The 23055-nt window shown below is 56.3% G+C and overlaps 2 protein-coding genes across 3 annotated transcripts in view; both read right to left on the bottom strand.

The window, feature by feature from the left end:
* Positions 1-2236, bottom strand: part of NUP214 (nucleoporin 214) — a 100567-nt gene extending 98331 nt beyond the window's left edge. For both annotated transcript variants that reach the window (XM_020289538.2, XM_076009133.1), the window contains exons 1-2: positions 2044-2236; positions 157-352 (exon numbers count right to left, since the gene is read on the bottom strand). In XM_020289538.2, the coding sequence (XP_020145127.2) occupies positions 157-352; positions 2044-2211 (364 nt within the window). In that variant the 5' untranslated portion in view covers positions 2212-2236. The remainder of the gene's footprint in view (positions 1-156; positions 353-2043) is intronic.
* Positions 2237-3228: 992 nt separating this feature from the next.
* On the bottom strand, positions 3229-22786 carry AIF1L (allograft inflammatory factor 1 like). Its single transcript, XM_020289540.2, has 6 exons — positions 22663-22786; positions 22435-22496; positions 12557-12623; positions 10328-10369; positions 7345-7507; positions 3229-6085 (listed from the first exon to the last, which is right to left on the bottom strand). The coding sequence occupies exons 1-6, from the start codon at positions 22691-22693 to the stop codon at positions 5998-6000; spliced, it is 453 nt and encodes a 150-aa protein (XP_020145129.1). The 5' UTR covers positions 22694-22786; the 3' UTR covers positions 3229-5997.
* Positions 22787-23055: the final 269 nt, after the last annotated feature.

Genomic DNA, 23055 nt, shown 5'->3' with positions numbered 1-23055 from the left:
TTCCAGCATTCTAACTGGAACTTATCTTTTTGGGGGTCAACCTTAAGACCAATAGCATTGTTAAATTTAGTATCAGAAAGATTTCTTGGGAAGGAAACATATTAGCATGCCACCATACACCTCTCTCTACTATGCAACATAAATCAAGGAACTTACCTATTTTGTTGGGGTCATCTCCAGGTTTATTTTGAATAAGAAGATTTTTAGTAGGAAAAACTTGCAGCCCACTGGCTCCACCAGCAAAGACCAGACCATACTTGTTGGACACTGCAAGCAGACTTGAGCGTTCCTTGGGTAGCTCCTCAGGGGAGTCAAAGATTCTCACCTTCTTTAGTGCTCTAAACTGAAAATCCTGTTGTAAAGAATCAAAATAAGATCAACCCGGGAAAAATAGGAAATTAAGTATTGTCTGCTGTTATATGTCAATAGATCCAATGTCAGTACAACCAAAAATATGTATTACATTGAGGCTAAGAACTGTCTCAATCATCTTTGAACTCCCTGTGCTTATCATAGTGCCTAGTGTAGTGCTCATTAATATTTACTGAATAAAATAAATGGGGGGGGGGGACCTTCCACGAAGCTTTCCTTGACTAACCCAGCTTACACTGATCTTTCCTTTTTATAAATTCCTAGTGTATTTGTTGTATGAATTGCCACCCAAGTTACACTTCATTATTTATAGTCTTGTCTTATTTCATGGTATGCATTGTCTTATAGCCCAGTGTAGTGCTTAAACTTCAAAAGTTGTCACAGCTTTTCTTGGTCTTTATTTTTGTAAACTAGATTCTTAAGGTGTGTTTCACACAGAATCCCTAATACAACCGCATAGTAACTTCCTTGGATTTGTGGTTTAATACATATTTTCTAAAAGATCAACTGAAACACTTAGTTCCAACTGATCACAGTGAGTAAAAATTTACACAGCTTTCCAGGTAAGATCATACCATGGTTTTACATAGGAACAGAATAAAAGTTTCAGTCTTTTCTGTACTGCTCATCCTGATAATCCCAAATATTCTACATGGGTCTTGGTCACATGGGTGGAAAGGGCCAGTGGGATGAACAGGCACCGAAGAGCTCCCTTGTTATAGTCAGTAACTCAAAGGGAGACTACTAACTTCTGCGTCTGTGGTTCTAAACCCTCAGCATACTAAAGAATGACACATTCCCATCAGGCAGCTCAGTACAGGCAGTGATTCTCAAGAAAGAAGAGAGAATTGCTATTTTAAGTAAGATATGGATTACTATCCCCTAAATGCATTCTAGTGATTTGTTGTTCACACAAATGCCTGAAATCTTCCTGCAACGTACTCCCTGTCAGTCGTTTAAAATAAATGTAGCTCATTCTCTGTACACTCATTCTGTAAGAACACATATAAGAACCATTAAACACACCATTGTGGGAGTTATCCCCAGGGAGCGCCCACATAACCATCATTTGGTCCACCTGGCCCCTTTAATTTCCTGACTTTAGGCTGAAACCGGTGCCAAAATAGTCTTCTTAGTCCAGTTAACTAAAGATTTTGTAGGGTGGATGATCTTCCCTGGCCTTACTTTAGGCAAGCCTGGACTACCTTACAGTAAGTAGTACAGGGACAGCAAAGAACAGAGCGTCTTAACTGACGCTGGCTTTCAACCCCCTTGTCAAATGTGGCTTTGGGTAAATTACTTTTCGAGCCTTGATATCCTCCTCTACATTAACTACTACTTCGTAGGGTTGCTATGATGACTACCACAGTGCTAAACACTCAAACAGTAGTTATTACCACTACTATGACCGCCACATGAAAGTACCTAGTATAACTCAAGAGGCGTGCACAAGACCAGGAAGGGACGGGGAAACTGAATTCAGTGGGGCTCTCAGGCCAGCGGCAAGACAGAGTGCTCCAGGGCGCGCCGGTGAGAGTTCTAACTGCGGTAAACTGTTCAAACAGGAAACCGGCCAGCGGCACCAGCACCGCGCTTCGCTGTTCAGTCGGGCTCCAAGGCAACGCCAGGACTAAGGAAGGAAGGGAGGGTAGGCCTCAGCCAGTCTCTGACCTTCATCTCCCGTTCGGGGATCATGACATCCATCTCGTCTCCCATCGCGCCGCCCTCAGTATATCCAAGCAGCCCCCGCTGCCGCCTGCGGCCTTGCCCACAGAACCCAGGCCGCTCAGAAGCTAACTTCCTTCCCTCAGCACAACCGGCGCGCAACGGATCGCGCATTTCCGGTGCGCTTTGGTGACGTCAAGCTCCCCCTCCATGGCGTGATGGGGGGAGGCCGCCGGAGCGCCTGCAGTCGCGCGCTCGCCGCTCCCCATTGGCCAGCCTTGAAGTAGGGGCGTGGCCGTAGAGCCCGGGCGCCTGCGCCCTAGATCGTCCTGGCTGCCTCCGTTTGTTTGCTGCTGGGGTTGTGTGGTCGCGACATGCTTTTGCTACTTGGGCGGCGCATGCTTACGTGCTTCGCGCTTGCTGCACCTTTGAAACCTCACAGTGACCATTAGTTATAGGTGGTTACTAGAGGCTTCTATTCAAAGAAATTAGGAACTTGACATATTGAGAAAGGTCCAGAAAAGGGGGTGCTGGCCATTGGGAGGCCCTTCAGTGTCTAAGGACGGAGGCTTGGGGGTGGAGGTTAAAGGGCTCCAGAGACCAGCTTTGTTTAGTCCGTTCAAGGCAGTCATTTCCAGAGCAAGAGCCATACCCGCCTTTGGTCACAAGAGAATTTGTGCAGAGTTCTGCGCAAAGCCATTAGATGTGATTTCGTGTAATCTTTAAGACATCAGGTCACCTAGGGTTTTTTATTATTAATAACATTTAGAGGTAAGGGAAGCAGAGAAATTGGGAAAATTCTCCAGTGGTCTTCAGCCAGAAAGTAGTGGAGGCAGGATTAGAATTCACGTTGTCTGGATAATGCTGACTGATATCACACAGTCCTATGGCGAGAAATTTCTGTAGCGGAATTATGTCTATTCTAGGACAGAGATTCTTAACTTGCCCGTGGGTAGACTCCAGGGAGGCAGATTCTGGCACTTAATGTTTGGTAAGCCAAGCTGGCTTCTCAGTTGTAAAACAAGGATGACATAATTGAACCTGCCTTGTGGGGTTGCTATGAGAAGCAAATGAAGTTCAGCTGTCTCAGACCCAACATGCAGGACACGTTCAATCTGTTACTACGTTAGCTAACTCTTCTCAATCTGCTGAGCCAGAACCATCCCCAAAATACACCAGTTAAGACATTGGTAAGTTTATCTGGTTTATTTCCCGTCTGTACAGATGATATCACACCACCTACACACCCACATGCACACCCACAAACATACTTCATCCACCAGAATTTGCCCGACAATCTCTCCTTTTGAGTCATAGGGACAAAGCCATACTTGGTTACATTAGTTAGATTTGGTCTTTCAAAAGGAAGACAGTTGAAATCCCAAGAAGCTAACCTCCTAGCCAGAGAAGTATTAATGAGTCCTAGAGCCAACAGCCACAACCTGAAATACATGCAGAAGTCCCCTTTCCCAGGGACCACTCTTGAGACCCTCTCCTCCCAGTTGAGTTCCAAGAAATAGTGAAGGGACTGATGGGATTTCCCAGGACATCCCACCCCACTGAGGGTTCAATGAAAGAACCCTCTTTCCTGCCTTCCCAGAAGCTGGGGACACACCAGTTTGCTTCCTCCCTTGAGGCTTCCTGCAGCCTTGTGAACTGTGGAACCCCCTGACATATGTCTGCTTGCCTTCCTCACTGAGTGAAGAACAGGGACACTGAATGAGTCTTCGAGGAAGGCTTTAACTTCCTCAAAGGTCTCAGCCGGTCCTGGAGAGGAGAGGCAGAGGGAAGGGGTGAGGGACCGGCAGTTGCTAATCTAATGATCTCAGGAGGAAGAAAAAAAAAAGACAGGAAGGGGTGGGAGTAGGATTTTACATTTACAGGGAGGAATGTTTTGCTTGGGTTTAAACTTCAACTAGGCCTGTGCATCTGAAGCAGATCCTTAAGCTGAAGATCAGCCAGTCATGGCCAAATAATCTTGCTGCTTAACTGGTTGAAACCAGCAGGTTAACCCAACCTGGCCATTTCCTCATTCCCTACCAGCTTCCCTCCCTCAAGCTGCTGTAGAGGCAGTGTCTTGGGCCCTTCATCAAAGAACACTAACGAGCCGCAGGGAACCCCACACTGGCTCCAGCCACCAACAGCCCCTAGTCCTTCCCACCTTAAGGTTTTGCGAAAGTTCGTTCAAGACTCCTATATCCTGCCCCTTCCTAACATTCACTGTCATTGTCTGGATCTGACTTTCTCACTAGACTCTAAATTCCATGGGTCTCTCCATTTCACTTCTGGGTTCTTAACTCTTGGCCTATAGCAGGTGCTTAATAAATATGCTCAGTGAGTAAGTGTGTCTAAGTCCTGAGCTGGCAGAGTAAGGGACTCCAGAACACAGGCAGGGTCCAGTGAGTTCCCTGCTCAGCCAAGATGGGGCTGAGTCTCACCTCCTGTGTGGGCTCTGAGAGGCAGCTCTCTGAGGCTGGCCAAGAAGCTGCAGGGGAGGGAGAACTGCAGAAGGAGGCCTGGCCCTTACCCAAACCCTGATGCTAACTCGGAGGCACTGGGGAGGGCAGGTCCTGGCCCAGGACCTTCCCCTCAGAGTGAGGGAAGCCTTACCCAGGTGCTGACCTAGGAGACTGCCCCTCCCCATCTGCCCCTGTTTTTGTCACTGACGAGGTAGCCCAGAGCAGAGATGAGGTGTGGGCAGGGTACCTGAACACCTGGGCTCCAGTCCAGGCTCTTCCTTGGGCAAGGCACTTAATCCCTGTGGGCAACCATAGTTTCCTCACCTGTGAAGAGAGAGGACTGGCCTGGCTAACCTACGGGGTGATCCGGCCTCTAAAATCCTGGAGTCCATAAGAACTCAGGTCCTTAAGAACTCCATAAGGACACAGGTGACCCCAATCTAATTTCGAAGTTCAAAGATTTGAATGATTTGGGAAAAGAAACAGTAGACGCAGCACATATCAGGACAATGTGGGAGGGCTTAAAGCTTATCAAAGATGGTCAATAAATATCTGTTGAATGAATGAGTGAATGAATGAAGGGCATGAGGAGGGTGGGAAGGCAAACGAAGGAAGTGTAGTCAGGTTTGAAGCCGACCTGGATGAGAAGGGCAACCTGTTTCTCAGCTCATGGATGATCAGTGGTGCTGGATTTTTGCAGGAGTGCTTGACTCCTCATCCTCCCATCCTGCTACCCGAGCACCCTTCCTAAAAGCTAGGGCTGCACTGAGCTGAGCCTTCCTCCAAGGCCCCTGTCCTCATCTCTAACTCTGAAGCCCTTTGCTGCCCCAGCAAGGGACTGTGGTACTGCACCCTCCCTCCCTCTGAGCTTCCCGTGAAGATGTGGCCAGGGAGCAAGACCAGAGGGTTCCTTCTGGTACCTTCCCGAAGGGCTCAAGTTGCCAAGCTCCTTTCCTTCTCACCTTTGGTCACATCGCTGAGGATGGGAAGAGGTGTGGCCTGGGGGGATTGGCTGAGGCAGTGGGTACTGGGTGGCCACATCCTGGATGACCCCAGAGTGCTGGAACCACAGGGCTATCTGAGGAGACCCTAACGAGGCCCTGCATCCTTGTCCCTACTCCAGGGTCTTCAAAAGGTGGGCTGGGGTCCTCACCAGGGCCAGAGCCTGACCTTAGCCCAGAGACCTTCTGGAAGCATGGACCAGTGTGGGGAACACAGGCTTCCAGCCTCCCTGCCCTGACCCTGCCCCCTCCGGTTTTTGGTTTGATGTCAGCCCTTCTGCACAGGGAGGGGAGATGGAAGGAAGAAGAGAGGGAGGGGACCCAAGGCTCAGGATTCCCTGACCTAGCGCCCCCTTTAAGGCAGATAATCTGTGCTTTACAAAGACATTGATGAAAACACAAACACACGAACACCAAACAAGCAAGACAAATCACAGTGAGTCAGGAAGGGCAGAGAGGAGCAGGGGCGGGCAGGTGGGACGGGGGTCCAGGCGGGGTCCTCAGGGCAGGCTAGCAATGTCTCTCTCTGGAGGGGGGCCAACTGGCTTGGGGCTGCTCTCGTTGGCTTTTCCTTCAAACATCATGACTCTGGTTTGGAGATGGAGAAAAGAGAAAAGAAAGCAGGATTAGGACTCCTCTCATCCAGGGAAAGATCATTCCAGCTTTATGTCAGCAGGGTCCTCAAGATCTATTCTCCAGTGTGACCCTTGCAGAAGCCAAAGACAGCAGCCTTGAGGAATGGGCTGCTAGTCCCATTTTACAGAGGAGAAAACTGAGACGCAGAGTGGCAGTGTGACTGCTCGGAAGCTATGCAGGCCGTCCAAGGTAGAGGCAGGCTGAGACTCCAGGCCTCTGGCTCTGAGACGGCGCCCCTCCCCAGCCATGCTGAGCGGGGCTGGGCCATGGCTCTACTCAGGGCCCCTTCAGCTCTTCAAAAACCTCCTCCCTTCTCTGAGAGTAGAGCCTGAGGAGTAGAGGGCAGGGGTTCGGAGTGTAAACTCTGGGGGGAACATGCCAGCTCTGCTAACTCCTGGCTCAGTCAAGCACGACACTCAACCTCCCAGGTCCTCGGCATTCCCTCCCGCAGGCGCCAGACTAAAGCAGGAGCTGGCGACCTGGTTACTCAGCCACCTTGGCTCCACGAACTGCTCCGTAAAATGAGACAGGCATATTTCACCTTCGTACTTAAAAACTTATTGCATAAAAGCCAAGTGAGTGTCTTTTCAGCTGTGACAAATGACAGTAAGACTCTCCAGGGAACAGGGCCTCTAACCCTCTCCGGCACGGAAGTGCCTATGACGTGCTCCGGTGTATTAGGCGTTTGCCGCTGGCCCAGCACGGGGGTGCAGCCTTCAGGTGTGTCGCCTCGTTAGCCTTCGGGACATTTCACAGGAGATTTTACAGATGGAGAAACTGGGGCTTGCGGAACTTAGGTAACTTGCCCAAGGTCATTTCAGTGGCAAGTGATTCAAATTCTACCCCCCTTTAGAGCCAATTCTGGCTCTATTTTATGCTCTCGACCTGCTGGGGGGAGTGGAGCTGCTTTACAAATGAGGAAACTGAGGCTCGGAACCTTTTGACGGGTTTATCACCATTGTCCCCGTCACCACCTTCACCGTTGCCACTCACTGAGCGCTGATGCTGCCAGACGCTCTGCTACAGGCTGATTTCCCCTGCAAGGCACATGTTAAGTGACCATTTGACAGATAAAGAAAGTTCGGGAAAATTAAGTGCCTTGCCCAGCAGGTCACAGGATGCGTGACCTACTGGCTGGGGAATGGCTCAGCGCCCCGTGCACAGAACGACTTTGCCTCCACAGGCCCGGGGAGAGGTTAGGAGGTACTCACAGCTTGAGGACGGCCGACCGCTTCCCCAGCATCATATTCACAAAGTCTCGGTAGGAGATGGTGTCGCTGACCCCACCTGTCACCTCTGAGATCATCTTCTTCATCTCCAGGTGGGTCTTGGGGACGCCAAGCTTCTCCATCATCCTCTTTAAAGACATCAGGTCTGCGGAGGGAAAGCAGGTGGGTGAAGCAGAGACGGGCTGCGGGGGCCGGCGGGGGAGCTGGGCGCAAGATCCCTCCCCGGGGTCTGCAGTCAACGCGCTTGCCCTGTAGGGAGGACGAGCCCGTCGCACCTGCTTTATTCAGAGGCACTGGAGACCAGTGGTGAGGGACCTGGGCTCTGGAGCCAGACAGACCTGCATTGCATTGAGCTTTGCTATTCCTGGCTGTGGGACCTGGGGCAGACGACTTAGCCTCCCTGAGCCCCTGCTCCCGCCAACAGTGGAACAGGTGGAAAGGGTCCTTCACAGGGATGGTCCCTGCACAGCAAGCGCTCAGCAAAGGAGCTGCTGTTCCTCACGCCGTTATTGTTATCTTGCTGTTCCCTGCAGCTTAGGGTGTGTGTGTGCCCACTCTCCTGACACTCGGGGAGTCCCTGCCCAGCGACGGGGAGGGGGCAGGTCAGGGAGCCGGTCTGACCCCAGGCATTGACAGCCACTCTCCTGGGTGCCAGGTGGCAGGCAGCTCCTCCCCACCCGCCACTCCCACCCCGCCGTCCCGGGGCTCTGCCTCCGCTAGAAGGGAAAGGATGCCAAAAATATCCTGTGCGGCAGGAAAACCAACAAAAGAACAAAATTCAAGAAAAACAAGGGAGGCACCAAAGAGTCACTACACCCGCGAGGAGTTGCTGCCTTGGCCCTCCCAGGTCTCACCACGATCTGAGGCAATTTCCTTCAGATCGGGCTTCTGCGAACAATGGGCAAGCGGAGGATGGGGGGCGGGGCTGGGTGCAGCATGCGGCCAGCAGGGCGGGTGGGACGGAGGCCAGGCCCGAAGGTGCCAGGATGTCCAGGCATTTCAAAGAGAGCTGGGCAGCCCTGCCCAGGAAAGGCCAAGAGGGCGGCACACGCGCTGTCAGACTCTAGCTGGAGGCAGTTTGGCAAGATGCGTCAAAAGCCTTTGACCCACAATGTCCCATTCCTGAGACTTACTCTACCCAAATAACCAGAGGGCTGGGTGCAGTGGCTCACGCCTGTGATCCCAGCACTTTGGGAAGCCAGGATGGAAGGATTGCTTGAGCCCTGGAATTTGAGGCTGCAGTGAGCTATGATTTCACCACTCTGCTCTAGCCTGGGTGACACAGTGAGACCACATCTTAAAAAAAAATAAAAATAAAAGAAAGAACCAGCAATGTGAACAAAGATTCATGTACAAAGACACTCTTTACAGAATTATCAATAATAGTTAAAATTAGAAGGCATCTAAATGGTCCATACTAAGGTGTTGGCTGAAGGTATTAGAGTCCATCCCTATAATGGAATATTATGCAGCCCTTAACTATATGTCAAAGGAAAAATCAATCATAAATCAAAAAATTCACCACACCAGGCATGGTAGCTAATGCCTATAATCTAAGCATGGGCCAACTAAAAATATATAGGAAAAATTAGCCGGGCATGGTGGCGCCTGCCTGTAGTCCCAGCTACTCGGGAGGCTGAGGCAGAAGGATCTCTTGAGCCCAGGAGTTTGAGGTTGCTGTGAGCTAGACTGACACCACGGCACTCTAACCTGGGCAACAGAGTGAGACTCTGCCTCTCTCTCTCTCTCTATGTATATATATACATATATATAAAATAGAAAAAAAATAAAAAATAAAAATTAAAAAATATAATCTCAGCATGGTGGGAGGCCAAGGAAGGAGGATCAGTTGAGGCCAGGAGTTTGGGACCAGCCTGAGCAACATAGTAAGACCCCATCTCTATAAAATTAGGCATGGTGGTGTGCACACGTGTAGTCCCAGCTACTCAGGAGGCTGAGGCAGGAGGATCGCTTGAGCCCAGGAGTTTGAGGTTGCTGTGAGCTATAGTGATGTCACTGCACTCTAGCTGACAGAGTGAGACTGTGTCTCAGGAAGAAAAAAAAAAGGGAGTGGAAGGATATAAACCAAAATGTTTACAGCAGTTATTTCTGGGAGGTGGGATGGTAAGTGACATATTTTTGTCTCTGTGCTTTGCTGTGTCTCCCAACATTTTTTATGATGAAAATGTATTAATTTGATAAGCCAAAAATTTTTTTTTTCTAAAGAAAAAGTGATCAAAATATTCAAAAGGGAGAGGAGAGAGAGGCCAGAGGCGCAGAAATGCCAGTGGCAGCGGCAACTCCAAGGGCACAGGGGGGCAGGACAGCGAGGACCTGCTCAGAACCAGAGCAGGGCCTGGGCCCCCTCCCCACAACCAGCGGCCCTAAGCCGTTGCTCCGCCCGAGTCTCGGTTCCTCAGTGTGAGATGGAGATCATCAAACGGCCTTGGCTGCATCATTACTGGTAAGACCCGGCTGTGGCCTATCAGAATGTAAGTGCCATACGACAGGGTGTCACCCCCAGCACCTGGACAGCGGGATGCAATCAAGGGTCTGCTGGAGGAGGCATCGACTCGTACAAAAACACCTTGGCAACTGCAGAAACCATGCCACGGAAAACCAGGCTTGGGGACCACGGAAACACCAGCTCCCTGGGCCAGGGGTCAACTGCCTGTCCACCCTAAAGCGGCCCAAGTGTCCCCAGCCCTGAGCAGAGCGTGGCGCCCTCCATTTCGAGTCCCTGGAGCACCTGGGTGGGAGGCCGAGGGGTGGGCGGGGAGGTGGGGCAAGCAGGGGAGCCGGCAGCGTCGGAAGGGCTCAGGGGCTCAGCGCCCTGCCTGCGCGTGCTCATCACCCTCACTCGACCACGCCGTGCGCCTCACCCTAGTGGCGGTCAGGGGGCTCTCTGGACCCCCAAATCCTCCACCCAACACCCTCCTCCCCAACACACCCAAGGCTCACTCACCAATCTCGCCTTCATTGTTCAGGTCAAACTCCATGTACTTCTCTGGAAATCACAGGGCAAAAACTGGCATTAGCTTGAAAGTAGCCTCTCTCCTGGCAGGGACCCAGTGATCCACTTGAGGGCAAATAACCGGGTCCTCAGGAGCCCACACCACCCTCCTCACCCACGAGGGGTTCCTGACCCAAGGTCCCCGGCATCATGGCCACAGTCTCTGGAGAAAAAGCTCATCCTGCCTGGAACGCTCTCCCACAGGTGCCGTGGGGGAAAGAGGGCTGGGGCCGCTCTGACCCTCTTAGGAGGGCACCTGCTTCCAGCTAACCCAGCTGCAAAGCCACTAGATCCGATTCCTGGCCCTGGAGATTCGGATTCAGTGGGTGTGGGAAGGGCAGGCAATGGCGTGTTTTCAGAGTGTCCTGGGCGATTCTGGTGGGACCCAGGAGTGGAAACCACTGATGTCAGGAGTCCCTGTGGTTCTGACATTCCGCAACTAAGCAGTCCAGGAAAACCTCCAACAGGGAGGAGGATACGCGGAGCAACGCACTTGGTATCTTCTGACGTGGGCGTACATCAAGTGGACCATGTGGCCTTGGCAGGTCAGCCCTGCGTCAGCAGAGTAGCCAGTGTAAGCAAGCCGAGGTCCCTGGGTGGCCTTGCTGCTCCCGTCCACTCCCACCTGCTCCAGCTCACTGCCTCTCTGCCTGGAATGTTCTCCCAGGTATGCTCAGGGCTCCCCGCCCTCCACCCAGCACCCATCCTCCACGGTCTGTTTCCCACCAAAGCACCTAATATGACCCTTGACCTTTGTATTTCCCTGCTCTCTGTTTACACCACTCCCTCCACTAGAACACATGCTCTCCTTGGGCAGGGCTTGTGTGTTCCGAGAGGTACCCTCAGGCCGGGAACGGGCCTGGCCCAGAGCAAGCGCTCATCTGGAGAGCAAAGAGTGAGCAAGCAACTGGAGGCCCCTCCAGGCGCTGCCTTCCCGGCACAACTTCCTGGGGTTCTGGTCTGGCCCAAGAGACCCAGTCCTACACCCCAAGTAACAGAGTGGACATCAGACCCCCAAGACCCTGTGCCTCCTCCCAGAGCCACCCCTGAGCAGTGGCCACTGGACGCAGAGAGAAGGGAAGAGAGGGCTGTCCTGCAGGCAGCTGGGACAGGGTGGGGACAGGGCTGTCTTTTTTCTATTTCTCTTAATGTAAAATGCATCATAGCATAATGGTTCAGAGCAGGAGCTTTGGAGCCAGACGGACGGGGATAGTCCCAGCTCTGCTCTGGGTAGGCTGGGTGTCCCCTGCCAGTGACCTCCCCAATGCAAGCCTCAGTTTCTCCATCTGTGTAGTACCAGGTGCACCACTGCCCTCCCGCTGGGCTGGGTGACCTGGGAGCACCCTGTGCCCCATGAGAAGGGCTTTATTCAGGTCTGTGCCCAACAAATGCCAGCTGTTATTAACATTGGCCACCCATGTCTTACCCAAGCACAACTAAGCCATAAAGTGGTTTTAGGAGCACCTGGCCTTGCAGCCAGGAGGATGCCCACGCTGCAACCTCTCGGGACGGAGCTGCGACTCCAGGACACTTGCCACGTGTCCTCCAGGGAGCCCAGGGCTCCCGCCCGGGAGCACCCCGGGCAGGAAAGGTGGGTCTGCCTCGCTCCGCATGTGCACGGCTCCTCTCCTTTCGAGGTGCTGGCGGGGACCCAAGCACCAGGGCCCCGAACAGAGGGACCTTTATGCCGCCCCTCTCTGCGCACAGGCTTCCAGGCCCTGTTTTCTTTTCATCTGTGCTGCCGGGACTCAATGGGCAGAAACTCTGCCCCCCTGCCCCTCTGTGGCGACACAAGCGTCCATTCTCCGCGGGGGCTCCTGAGACGCTCGCTGCAGAGGGGGAGAGGCGAGGGCTGCTCACAAAGAGCTGATTGTGTGCAGGGCGCGGAGCGAGCGGGCCCTGGCGGCTGACAGGAGCCAACCTGAGCCCCGCAGGCAGCCGGGGAGAGAGGGGCAGGGCTGGCCAGGCCTGCAGGCCAGGGGTCGGGGGTCTGCAGTGGCAGGGAGGCAGGTGGAGGGGCCTGCCCCCACCTCTCAGGGGCCCATCTCCAAGCTTGCCAAGAAGAGGGGTGTTCGGGATGAAACAGGCCACAGCCAAGCCCTTGGGGCTAAGGAGTTCCACGTGCGATGGGGCGGGGGCCAGTCCAGCCCCCCGGATGCCCACGCAGCCAGCCGGGCTTACCTTTGAAGGCTGCGAGCTTTTCTGGAAGGTTCTCTTCATCACTGTACTTCTGGTCACAGAGAAACTCCTACAGAGGCAAGAGGACAGTGCTGAGCAAAGGGTCAGGGGGCAGAGGTCACCCACACGGGGGCCCATTGCCTGGGTGCCTCCTCTCCTGCCGGGTGGCCAGGCCTGGCCAGACAGGGCTTGTCCTGTGTCTGTCCCGGCTTCCCGTCGCCAGGCAGATCTGCGCGGTCCGCCCTGGGGTAGGAAGCTGAGCAGGCGGGGGAGGGCCCCCGGGGTCGGCTCCAGCAGACTAAGCCCTCCGGCAGGAGCTGAGTCACCAGTGCGGGGACCTGCGCCTCACCCGGGGCCCCGGCGGGGACCCGTGACGCTGTGAGCTCCAAAGACGAGCTACCCAGCTCCGTGGTTCACTTCTCGGGTCTGGGATCCCGAGCCAATTAATGCCTCTCTGCACCTGTGCTGCCCCGTCCAGCAAGCGGGGTGATTACCACAGCTGCTTCTCGAGTTCCTGTGCGAGTCGGACGAGAGCGTGTAAACCACTTTCGGCATAGAGAAAGTCTCAATGAGCAGCGGCCGTCATGTTATTGGTGTCTGCTGTAGCCAGAACATGACTGCACCTTGCTTGGGAGGACACTTACCGTCTCACCTGTTTCCTGACCTATAAAATGGGGGTGTCATCCCTGGCCTGTCTTCCCCTCAGATGCTTGGAGAGACTCAAATGAGTCTTTTCAGAACCCACTGGGGGGTGGGGGGGTGGGAGGCTTCGATCCAGGGTGAAGCACTTACCTACATGATCTCTTTGGATCTCCCAGTAGCCACAAAAGGTAGCTACTATTATTATGCCCATTTTATAGATGAGGAAACTGAGGCTCACAAGCCAGAGCTTCCACTCAGCTCCATGTCACTTACAGCCCACACCCTTGGCCCTGACACTCACGTATGGGCACACTGCAGGTGTTCACCTGGCCTGGTCTCCGGCCTGAGCACAGAAAGCTACAAATGAGTGAATACCTGCTATGCTGGGCACAGTGCCAGGCTCTTATATGCCTCGTGGCTAATCTTCCAGCAGGCCTAGAACCTGTACCCAGATGGGGGCACAGGGCATATTCCCTCCTGCCACTCAGACGCTGCAAATCCGCTCTCTTCTCTAGACCTCACCTTCCTCATTACCGAGCTGCCCGCACAGGGCATTGCTCCCCCATTCGTGCACTCACTGAACATTTTTTGAGGTACACTGCAGTGCACTAGGCTCCAAGGGAGCAGGAGAGATCACGTGAATAAGGTTCCTATCCTGAAATTACTGATAGTCCAGGGTTTAAAATGATGTTCAGTGTAATCCACGTCAGTCATTTGATCTGTTGCTAAATTCCTGCCACGATTTCCCACTAAATGATGACCAGGCCTGTACTGCACTTACATATTTCCTAGGACAGAGAACTCACTACCTTTCCAGGCTGCTGTAAATGCCCAAGAGGCTTAAAGTAGAATAGGGGATGACAGGGACCTAAATGACTATAGCAATCTGGGTTTGGATAACTCAGTCCTCTCTTTACGAGCCGTGAAATAGGCACAGTAAGATGCATCTACACCCCGGCGGGCACAATCCACTGGGAACCCTCAGTGCAGGGCTCGTGTGTCGGCGCCCGTAAGCAACAGGTACGATTATGAGTACGAGGCAGAACGTCGACAGCTCAAGTCCCTCCACGTTACCTGAGCACCCTTTGACCGCAGGAGAAACCCACCGGGCAACGCGGCTCCCCTCGCTGGGCTGGGAGAGGGGTCTGGTTGCCCTCTGGGTTTTGGTAAAATCCTGACTGTGGCAGGCACAGTGTCATCTCGCTAAATCCTCACAGCCACCACTGTCCTGATTTTACAAGTTAGAGCATGAGGACCAGAGAGGCTAAACAACACGTGCACAGGCAGCTGAAGGAGCGCAGGGCTGGTTTGGAACCTGTTTTGGTCAGACTCCGCAGCTGGGCAGAGGCAGCCCCAGGGCTCACGGGGTCTCACTGGCTTGGCCACAGCCCACCGGAGGCCTCATTACCATGCATGGGGCATGGCGCTAGATCCTTCTCCCGCAGGCTGGAGGCGGTTGAATCCGGGGAGGACTTCCTTTCTTCTTGGCTCCCTCCCCTAGCTCCTGGGCACTGCTCTCCCACCCCATTCTCTGACCAACTGTAGGACAATTGACTTTTGTCTGTGACCCTGAGCAAACCAGGCACCTCCCAACCCGTGTCTGTCCAGTGGAGGGACATAGTAGATGAGTGGTTCCCAGACTTTGGGGTCATACAGACAAAAAACGTTTTCAAAGGGGGGTGGGGAAGCGCTAATATACGCTGCCAAGTTTTTATTTTGCCAAGTAAAGACTTTTTAAACAATGACCAATGACTGTTGCCGTGAGTTCAGAAAAGGACATCTCATAAAAGTAGGAAGTTCACAGTCTCTGAATTTTTAAATGGAATCCGCTTAGCCTGGGGCCAACTCAACACATTGCCCCTACGTTCCATCCACTTTGCCACCAACTGGCAAACCCTCGAGGGGAGGCACAGAGCACAGGCAGGGCCCGTGGCTGGGAGCTTTGGGGCAGCAGGAGGGCCCCTCCAGAAACGCTGCCCAGCCCGAGCCCGTCTGTGCGCAGGTACCGAGCAGCCCTAGGGCCCCAGCGCTATGTGGGCTGGCAGATGGGGTTCAGGGGGAAGGACAGTCCCTGGTCTGGAGACAAATCACACGCAGAAGGCCACAGAGCCACCATGAAGAGCAAGGCCAAGAGCACAGCATGAACTGCAGGTGTGGCTGGACCCTGCCCTGGCTGTCCCTGCCCGGAGTGCTCTTCCCCACGCACCTGCGTGGTTCTCTCCCTCACTCCCCCAGCTTCCGCTCCATGCCATCTCCACGCGGTTAGCCAACCCTGCCTGCCCGGGGCAGCCCGCCCCAACTTGCAACCCACCTCCATCTTGCTCTGCTTCTCCTCTCCTTCCAGGGGGTGAGCCACCCCTGACATGCCTCACACTGTCATTGCTGAGAGGGTTACTGTCCGCTGTCTGCTGCCCCTGCTGGAACGCAGGGCCGCGCTGGGGCTTCCTCCCCACACAGAGCCCAGGAGTGCAAGCCACCCAGGGGGTGGTGTCGGGAGGCGGCGGGGAGGAGGCAGGTCCTCAGGACCTAGCAGACGTATTTAGCATCTTGTGCCCTCAGATGCCCAGCACCCAGCAGCGCCCAGCGCACAGCTGGCACTTAGTAAACATCTGCTGAAGGGACGGAGAAGCATGCCGTGTGGCCGAGTCACTTCCTCCACCCTCACCCCTGCAGCGGTCAGGTAGCTTTGCAGAGGTGTGTGCCTGTGTGTGACACAGACTGGAGGGGACTCAGGGACTGGACACAGCTTTCCTTAGAGCCAAAAATGACAAATGCTCAAGCCACAGAGTGACAAGGGCGGGAGAAGCAGCTGATGCGACCATGTGTGGGTGGGCAGCCCTCCTGGACCTGGGCTGAGGGCAGCTGTGCCGACCATGCCTGGGTCCGGCCGCGGCTGCACGGCTGGGCTGCCCGCGCCCCCTCCCAGCTTCGGATTCTTGGTCTCTGCTCATGCGCAGCCGCAGCTTCTTTCCTCCAGGCCACCCCCCCCACTGCCTGCCCAGCCTCAGGGCACAGCCATGCCCAGCGGGCAGGTATCCTGTCCCCCCAGGACCCCTGCAGCTAGAAGCCACCCAGGTGTTCGGAAGAAAAGCCAAAGGAAAAGAGGGCAAGCGGGAGCCAGAATGCCTGAGTTTGCGTTTACTTAGCAGCTGTGTGAAAATGACTTCCTCGGTCTGTGCCTCAGTTTCCTCATCCGTAGGAAGGATTAAAGAGATCTTACCTTGAAGGCCTGTCCTGAGAACTACAGTATGTAAGGAAATACATGTACAATGTTTGACACAGCGTCCGGCACTTGGCAAACATTAAAGAAATGCTGGCTAGTTATTATTACTTGTCCTAACATTTGTACCCATAGAAGCAGCGGTCCCCCGCAGACCCTCATTAGGAAGCATACTCTCCCCACAGCCAGCGTAGGCTGGTTAGGATTTCTCTCTCCCCTCCTGGGTCTCCCCACTGACAGATGGGACAGCTGAGGCCCAGAGAGGTTGCTCAACTTGCTCAAGATTACAAAGTTTTAACAGTTCAAAGTCTACCTCCCTTCACCATCCCCACTCCCTCCCAGCCCCAAACAAGGAAAAGGTGGCCTGGCCACAGGTTTTGGGGCAAAGAAAGTCAATCCTAGGAGTTCTCTTTCTTCTTGGGCAGCCGCAGGTCATTCTGGAGGCTGGGAACCACTCTATAGCCCTCCAGGGGGATGGAGGTTGGGTGATTTATTCTAATCCAACCCACACTCCCAGCCCAACCCACGGTCTGAAACTGCGGGGCGGGGAGCAGGTGTGGGGGTGCTGGGGGGCCTCTGGGCTCTGGAAATGGCTACTGATATGCAGAGGGGTGAGTCTGAGGCCTCAGTGGCCTGATCAGTCCCTGGCAAAGAGCCAGGAATTGCAAGCGGGCAGGAGCAGGGTGGGGTGACAAACAGGAAGCAGCAGCCCACTTGCCAGTCCGGAGGGCCAGAGTGTCCAAGGATGAGGTCCAGGAGGTGGCAGAGCCCTTAAAACATCCAACCAGCCACGGAACCCACACAGACTCCTCAGAGGTCCCAGCTCGCCCTCCTGTTCAATAGCTGGGGAAACCAAGTCGCCAGAAGGGACTACTCTTGCCTCAAGTCACAATGGTTGCAAGCCCCACATAACTAACTCCCTGGGCGCAGGGTGTGCTGGGCACAGGTGTGGGGGAGGCAGCATCAGGCTGCCCAGGTCCCGATCCTAGCTCCAGCACTTACTAGCACTGTGGCCCTGGGCAACTCGCCCTACCACCCTGAGCCTCAGTTTCCTCATCTGTGAAACAGGATCATACGATATGTAGAAGCTTCTCAGTGAGTCTCTGCAAGGCTTAAATGAGCTAACTGCATAGAGACAGCCCGGCTCCCAGCCCGCCTGCTAAGTGTCAGCAATCACTATTACGTGTTGGGGTCACTCAAACTCAAGCCACACCAAGAGACAAGTGTGGCGGGGGGAAGGGCAGAGACGACACCCACGACTCTCTGTGCCCCTCCTTGTGCCATGAGGTCCTCCCAGTGAGCCCTCGGGCCACTCCTCCTCAAGGCCAAGCTTCACTCTGTCCTCAGACTCTTGGCCCACCTGGCAGTGACGGAGCACTGCCATCGCAGCCCCCTCCCCCCCAGCTCCCCACCCCCATCACTTCCAACCTCGGATGCACAACAGAGCCCCTGGGGAGCCCGTCCAAGCGCTCCTGCCCAGGAGGGGCTGTTTCCAAAGTCATCAGAGGTGGGCAGCCCCTGCTGTGTCCCGGCCTCTGGAGCCCTGCCACCTGCCGCCTCCTCCTACCTAACTCTTTCTGGGCTGGTACCTCTAGCACCTGCTCGCGGCCCCGTGCTCCCGGCCCTCCAGGTGGGTCCTTATGTATCAGCTGCAGCAGAATTTTGGGGTGGGCGCATAGCACCATCTTGGAGGCCATGCAAGGGGCTGGTGGCTCCCGCCCTGGGTGAGAGCTCCAGGGGAGGCAGCACCACGCCGGGGACGGCGCCTCTGACGCAGCTCACAGCCCTTAAAGGGCCAGGACCAGGACCAGGACCAGGCCACAAATGGCCGCCTGGGGCCTGGTGCCTAGTGCCCAACACCTGGCGAGTAGCAGGCGCCTGTAACGTGTACCTACAGGGACAGTGGGCTCACATTCCCCGAAGCGAAGCAGCTCGGGGGCCCAATCCGGACACCACGTCCTTGCTAATAGAGGGGGCAGCTGAAGAAAAACACCCCACCGGCTACAGAAATGAAGCAGCCCCTGCAGAAATTCCATCTCCAGCTTCCTGTGCCGTGGCCACACCGAGGTCATAACCAGCCTGACCTGTGAGGGACACTGAATCCTCAGAGGCTCACGTGGCCGCTTATCACCATCTCCCTTATAATATATTTAGGAAGAGCAAGAGAGACGGGTGCCTGGCGATGCCAGCTGGGCACATTCACCCGGGCAGGGACAGGTGGTACTGCCAGGTACACAGGAAAAGAGACACATCTGTGTGGCTGCCCGGGTCAGGTCTCAGAGGTCCTGTCTGCTGGGAGAGGGCAGGGGATATGTACACCCTGGGCAGAGACACCCAGCCTGCCCTGCCCCGCTGTCTTCCGGTACAGCTGGCACACAGGTCTGAAATAACCAGTAGGCACCGAAACGTGCGGGGGAATGGTGAGTGCCCTTCATTCGACCCAGGAGGGCTGGGACGTCGGGACAGTAGCCAGAGACCCTTATCCACATAAGCAGGAGAGGCCTGTGTGTGTCCCAGCGAGGCTGCAGCCGCCTGGTGGACAGGGGCCAGCTGGGCCGTGGGCAGCGTGTGGAGTCAGACAGACCTGGTTTGAATCCTGGCTCTGCCACTTCCTGGCTGGGTGACCTTGGGCAGGTGACTTCACCCAGCCAAGCCTCCTGTTTCCTCATCTCTAAAATGGGAGTCATAATAATCCCTGTCCCCGGGGCTATTGGCAGACGAGCGAGCGCTCTGCCGAGAGGGGTCAGAGAGACAACAGCACAGGCAGGAGCACAGCCACGACTCACGGTGCTGGGTTAAAGATCCCCCCGCTAGCTGGCTCCAGCAGGCTCGTGCTCCTCCGGGCTCCTCCGGCTCGGCCCCGGAGCACAAGCACACGGAGGGGCAACCCCAGCCCCACAGCCTCGCTCTGTCCCTGTGGGAAGCTGGAGAAAACTGCTCCCGTTGCCATATAAGGCCGGGCCTGGCTGGCCTGGGGTCACTTCCCATGTCATCGGGGCGCAGGGAATGCCAGCTATGTGGGGGGAGTAGGAGGCGCTCGCAGTCTGCCCGCTTTAGTAGGGTGGATATGTCCACACTCGCAGGCACCCTCAGAGCAGGCCCCGCTGGGCTCAGAGATTAGAATATAGGTGAGGTTCAAACTGCATTTGCTACACCCAGGCAACCCACTCAGCCCCTCTGAGTCTGGATTTCTGTAAAATGGGAACAGCAAGCGGGGCCTGTTCTCACTCCGAGGTTAGAGTGAGCATCCGGTGGGCCATACCAAGCTCTGCAAATCGGTAACAAAAACTAAAGTGAGACCAAAAAATAGTGCATTTTCATACAGCTCCCCCGCCCCCCTTCCTCTACCAGGACCTCTAGGCCCACCGAGTCTTCTATTTTTACTCTTGAACCCCCCATAATAACAATAACTAAGATAGAGCTACCCGCTGCCCTCTGGAAGCTGGCCTGCACCAGGGGAGGAAAAATGCCCCAAAGGGAACTCGGGTGTTGGCCCAGAGAGGCCCCCAGAGCCGCCAGCCAGGCTGGGCTCTGCCCCAGGCAGCCTCCACTACAGTGCCCAAGCTGCCTGGCACAGCAGGTGGTGACTCCCCACAGTGACTCGCGAAGCCCAGTACTGCAGGGCTTCCTGCTTCCACCGGGCCACTGGGCCGGTTTAGCCCAGCCCCCCAGAATCCGCACTGCAGTGGACCAGTGAAGCTGTACCCCAAAGGAAGGCAGTCGGGCTGCCCACACAGTTCTCCCTAGAACGCACCCCTCAGAGACCCTCCACCGCAGCCATGGCCACAGGCGAGCTGGACTCGGACCCCCACAGTCTGCAAAGAGCTTCCATCCGCTTCTCTCCACTGTCCCGGGCACTGGAGAGGGAGCAGGGATCGCTGGTGCCATTCGAGGCTGGGCAGCCCGTGTGGGCCACGGCATATCTGCCATACCTGCACCTTGAGGCCCCAAACAAATGATAACGATCGATCGGGACAGCAGCCAGCTCTCCCAGGTACTTTATGTAGATTATCTCACTGAAGAATCACAACCACCGCCATCTCTTTCTGGAGAGGAAGGCTCAGTGCCTTGCCCAGGGTCACAGGCCAGTGCCTCATGGTAGCCATCCCGCCCTGCTGTGGTGGGGAAGCAGCTCAGGCTTCCAGTTGCATCCTGCAGCCTCCCTCCTACAGGGCCCCAGACCCTGGGTCCCAGCAGCCCTACAGCAGCCTGGGCTCACGTGGTGGGTCTGGGAACAGCATCCAGCAGGGGAAGGACTCTGGGCTGCCAGCTCTGCCACTGGGTCCTGTGTGGCCTGGGGTCAGTTGCTTGCCCTCTCTGGGCATTGGGATCCCGGGGTGGTGAGACCACAGCTCTTTCTTGCTCACTCTCCCCAGTCCCAGTGCTGTCTGGATCAGTCCAGATAGCCACATTCCTCCCCTTTCCGAGCCAAGCCAGTCCGCTTCCCAAAACAACCCTGTAGCTGCCTCCCACCCTTTAGCCGCCTCCCCAAGGGCAGGGTTGGCACAGAAAGTCCCACACACTGTCAGCTCTTCTGGCTTGTACAACAACGGTCACTTCAACCCCCATCTCCAGCTGTCTCTGGCTCAGGGTCCTGCCAGCTCAGAACCTGCCCAGCCAAGTGGCCCAGGGGGCTGTATGAGGTCAGGGTCCCAGGCTCCTGTCCAGAGAGCAAGAGCAGCCAACACTGAGGCTGGGCTGGTGCTGAGTGACCTAGGAGGGAGCCCAGCAGTGACCCCGGCCCCCTGGGAGCCCCAGCCAGATGTTCAGGCAACCTTTCAGCTGCTGTGTCCAAAACAGCACCAGGAGGCAGGGTGAGGGTGGCAGCAAGGTGGCCGGAGATTACCTGGAGGGAGCCTGAGGTCCCCGAGTTCCCCAGGGGACACCTGAACCCAGTGGTCTGAAAACAGGTGGCTCACTTCTAAGCAGGGCAAGAACACCGAGGAGGGACTCGAGACTGCAAGCTGCTGGCAAGAAGGAACACTACATACAACCACGCCCCAGCCCCTGGACCCACCTCCCGCCGCCTCCACCAGGACGACACAAACAGCATGCTACTTTGGGACTCTGGGCTGGGCCCAGCCCCCGGTTACCAGTGTCCTGGGGGAGCCAGCAGGGGCAATGCCCAGGCTTGTTTCAGTGGCCATGTCTCTGCCACCACTTAGGACGCAACCTGGGGGATGTCACCCTCAGGAAATAATTCTCGTACCACGTGAATGCTTCTGGCTGCCAGGTGCTGGACACTGCAAACCTTCCCTCACGGAGCCCTCGCAGTGACCCTGCTCAGAGAGGAGAGGCCTCGCCAAAGACCACAGAGCTGGCGCCTGAGGGAGGCCAGATCTAAGCCTAGGTCTTGGGGATGCCCAAAGCCACTGGCTGTGCTGCCTTTGAGCTTTGGCCAACCCAGACAGGTCCTGACATCTTTTCTTATCTTCTAGAATCCACATGGTCCGGTCGTTAAGCAAACGTATGGAGCTCCCACTGGGTGCCTGCAGCAGCAGGAAGGATTTCTTCCAAGGAATCCAACAAGACCAGCCAGCAAAGCCTCAGGTCCCTAAGGCAACCTTTCTTACAAGCTGGAGTGCAAAGGAGTTGTGTGTTTGGAGGCGCAGGGAGGCAGCAGACCACAGGGAACCGCCAGCATCTGCCAGAGCCTGTGTTCGGCGGAGGAGAGAGCCTTGGCCTGGGGTCCCTTCCCGCCAAATCCCTGCAGCGGTCCCCAGCGGGCTTGCGGAGAGTCCCGAGCCGGCGGGCATCCAGCTCCCCACCGGCCCCACCTCCCCAGCCTCAGAGTAACAACTTGCAACCCGAGACGCCAGGCCCGGAGCGGGGAGGTGGAGGCGGACCTACCTGGCATGGAGGCCACAGGGCTGGGGGCGGAGGGAGGCAGGGAGAAGGCCGGGGAAGGGGAGAAAGGGGGTGGATGTGGCGGCGGGCACGGCCTCGCGGCCCGAGGAGGCACCCGCTCGGCGCGCGGCGGCCCGGGCGACTCGCGAGCGGCGCTGGCGGCGGGGCTTACCCGGTTGATCTCGGCCAGCCTCCTCTCCTGCCGGGCTTTGAGCAAGCCGAACGCCTTCCCTCCTGGAGGAGACAAAGAGGCGGCCGGGGCAGCGGGGGCCTTCCCGGGCCGCGCACCCCCCCCCCCCCGCCCGGTTCCCGCGCGCTCGGGCCCCGCCGTCCGCCCGGCGCGCACAGGTGGCGCCCGGGGACGCCGGGCGCGGGACGGCGCGGGGACAGCGGCGCCTACCTTGGAACCTGTTGCTGAGCGCGACTGACATGGTGAGCACCGGCTCCCGCCGGCTCGGGACTCGCGGCCGCGGCAAGGGACAGCGGAGAGGGACTGGCGCCCGGTCCGAGCTCGGCTGCCTGTGGCGGCGGGACGGAGGGGCGGGGGCAGGGCGCGCGCGGCCGGACACACCCCTCCCTCGGCTGCCCGCCCCCCTCCCCCTGCCCTCCCCGCCTCCCGCCGCCCGGGCCGGCATCAAAGCGGCTATTATGCGGGACGCGGGGCGCCCGCCTGCCCCTCCGCCCCAGGACGCGGAAAACGCTGCGCACGGGCCGGCCCCAGCCTCCCTCCGCGCTGCTCCCCGACTGGCAAGTCCCTTCCCCAGAAACAATGCGGGCCGGTCTGAGCTCGAAC

The sequence above is a fragment of the Microcebus murinus genome, chromosome 12 (genome assembly GCF_040939455.1).
Source record: "Microcebus murinus isolate Inina chromosome 12, M.murinus_Inina_mat1.0, whole genome shotgun sequence".
Taxonomy (NCBI): Eukaryota; Metazoa; Chordata; class Mammalia; order Primates; family Cheirogaleidae; genus Microcebus; species Microcebus murinus.
Note: the sequence above shows the minus strand (reverse complement) of the source record. Positions and strands in the feature narration are given on the sequence as shown.

What these genes read in the sequence shown, in the direction of transcription:
- AIF1L (XM_020289540.2), bottom strand. Translation starts at nt 22,693, where the DNA reads ATGTCAGTCGCGCTCAGCAACAGGTTCCAAG. An exon ending in GCTCAGCAACAGGTTCCAAG is followed by an intron (nt 22,497 to 22,662) that starts GTAGGCGCCGCT and finishes TGTCTCCTCCAG; the next exon opens with GAGGGAAGGCGTTCGGCTTG. An exon ending in GAACAATGAAGGCGAGATTG is followed by an intron (nt 7,508 to 10,327) that starts GTGAGTGAGCCT and finishes TTCCCTCCGCAG; the next exon opens with ACCTGATGTCTTTAAAGAGG.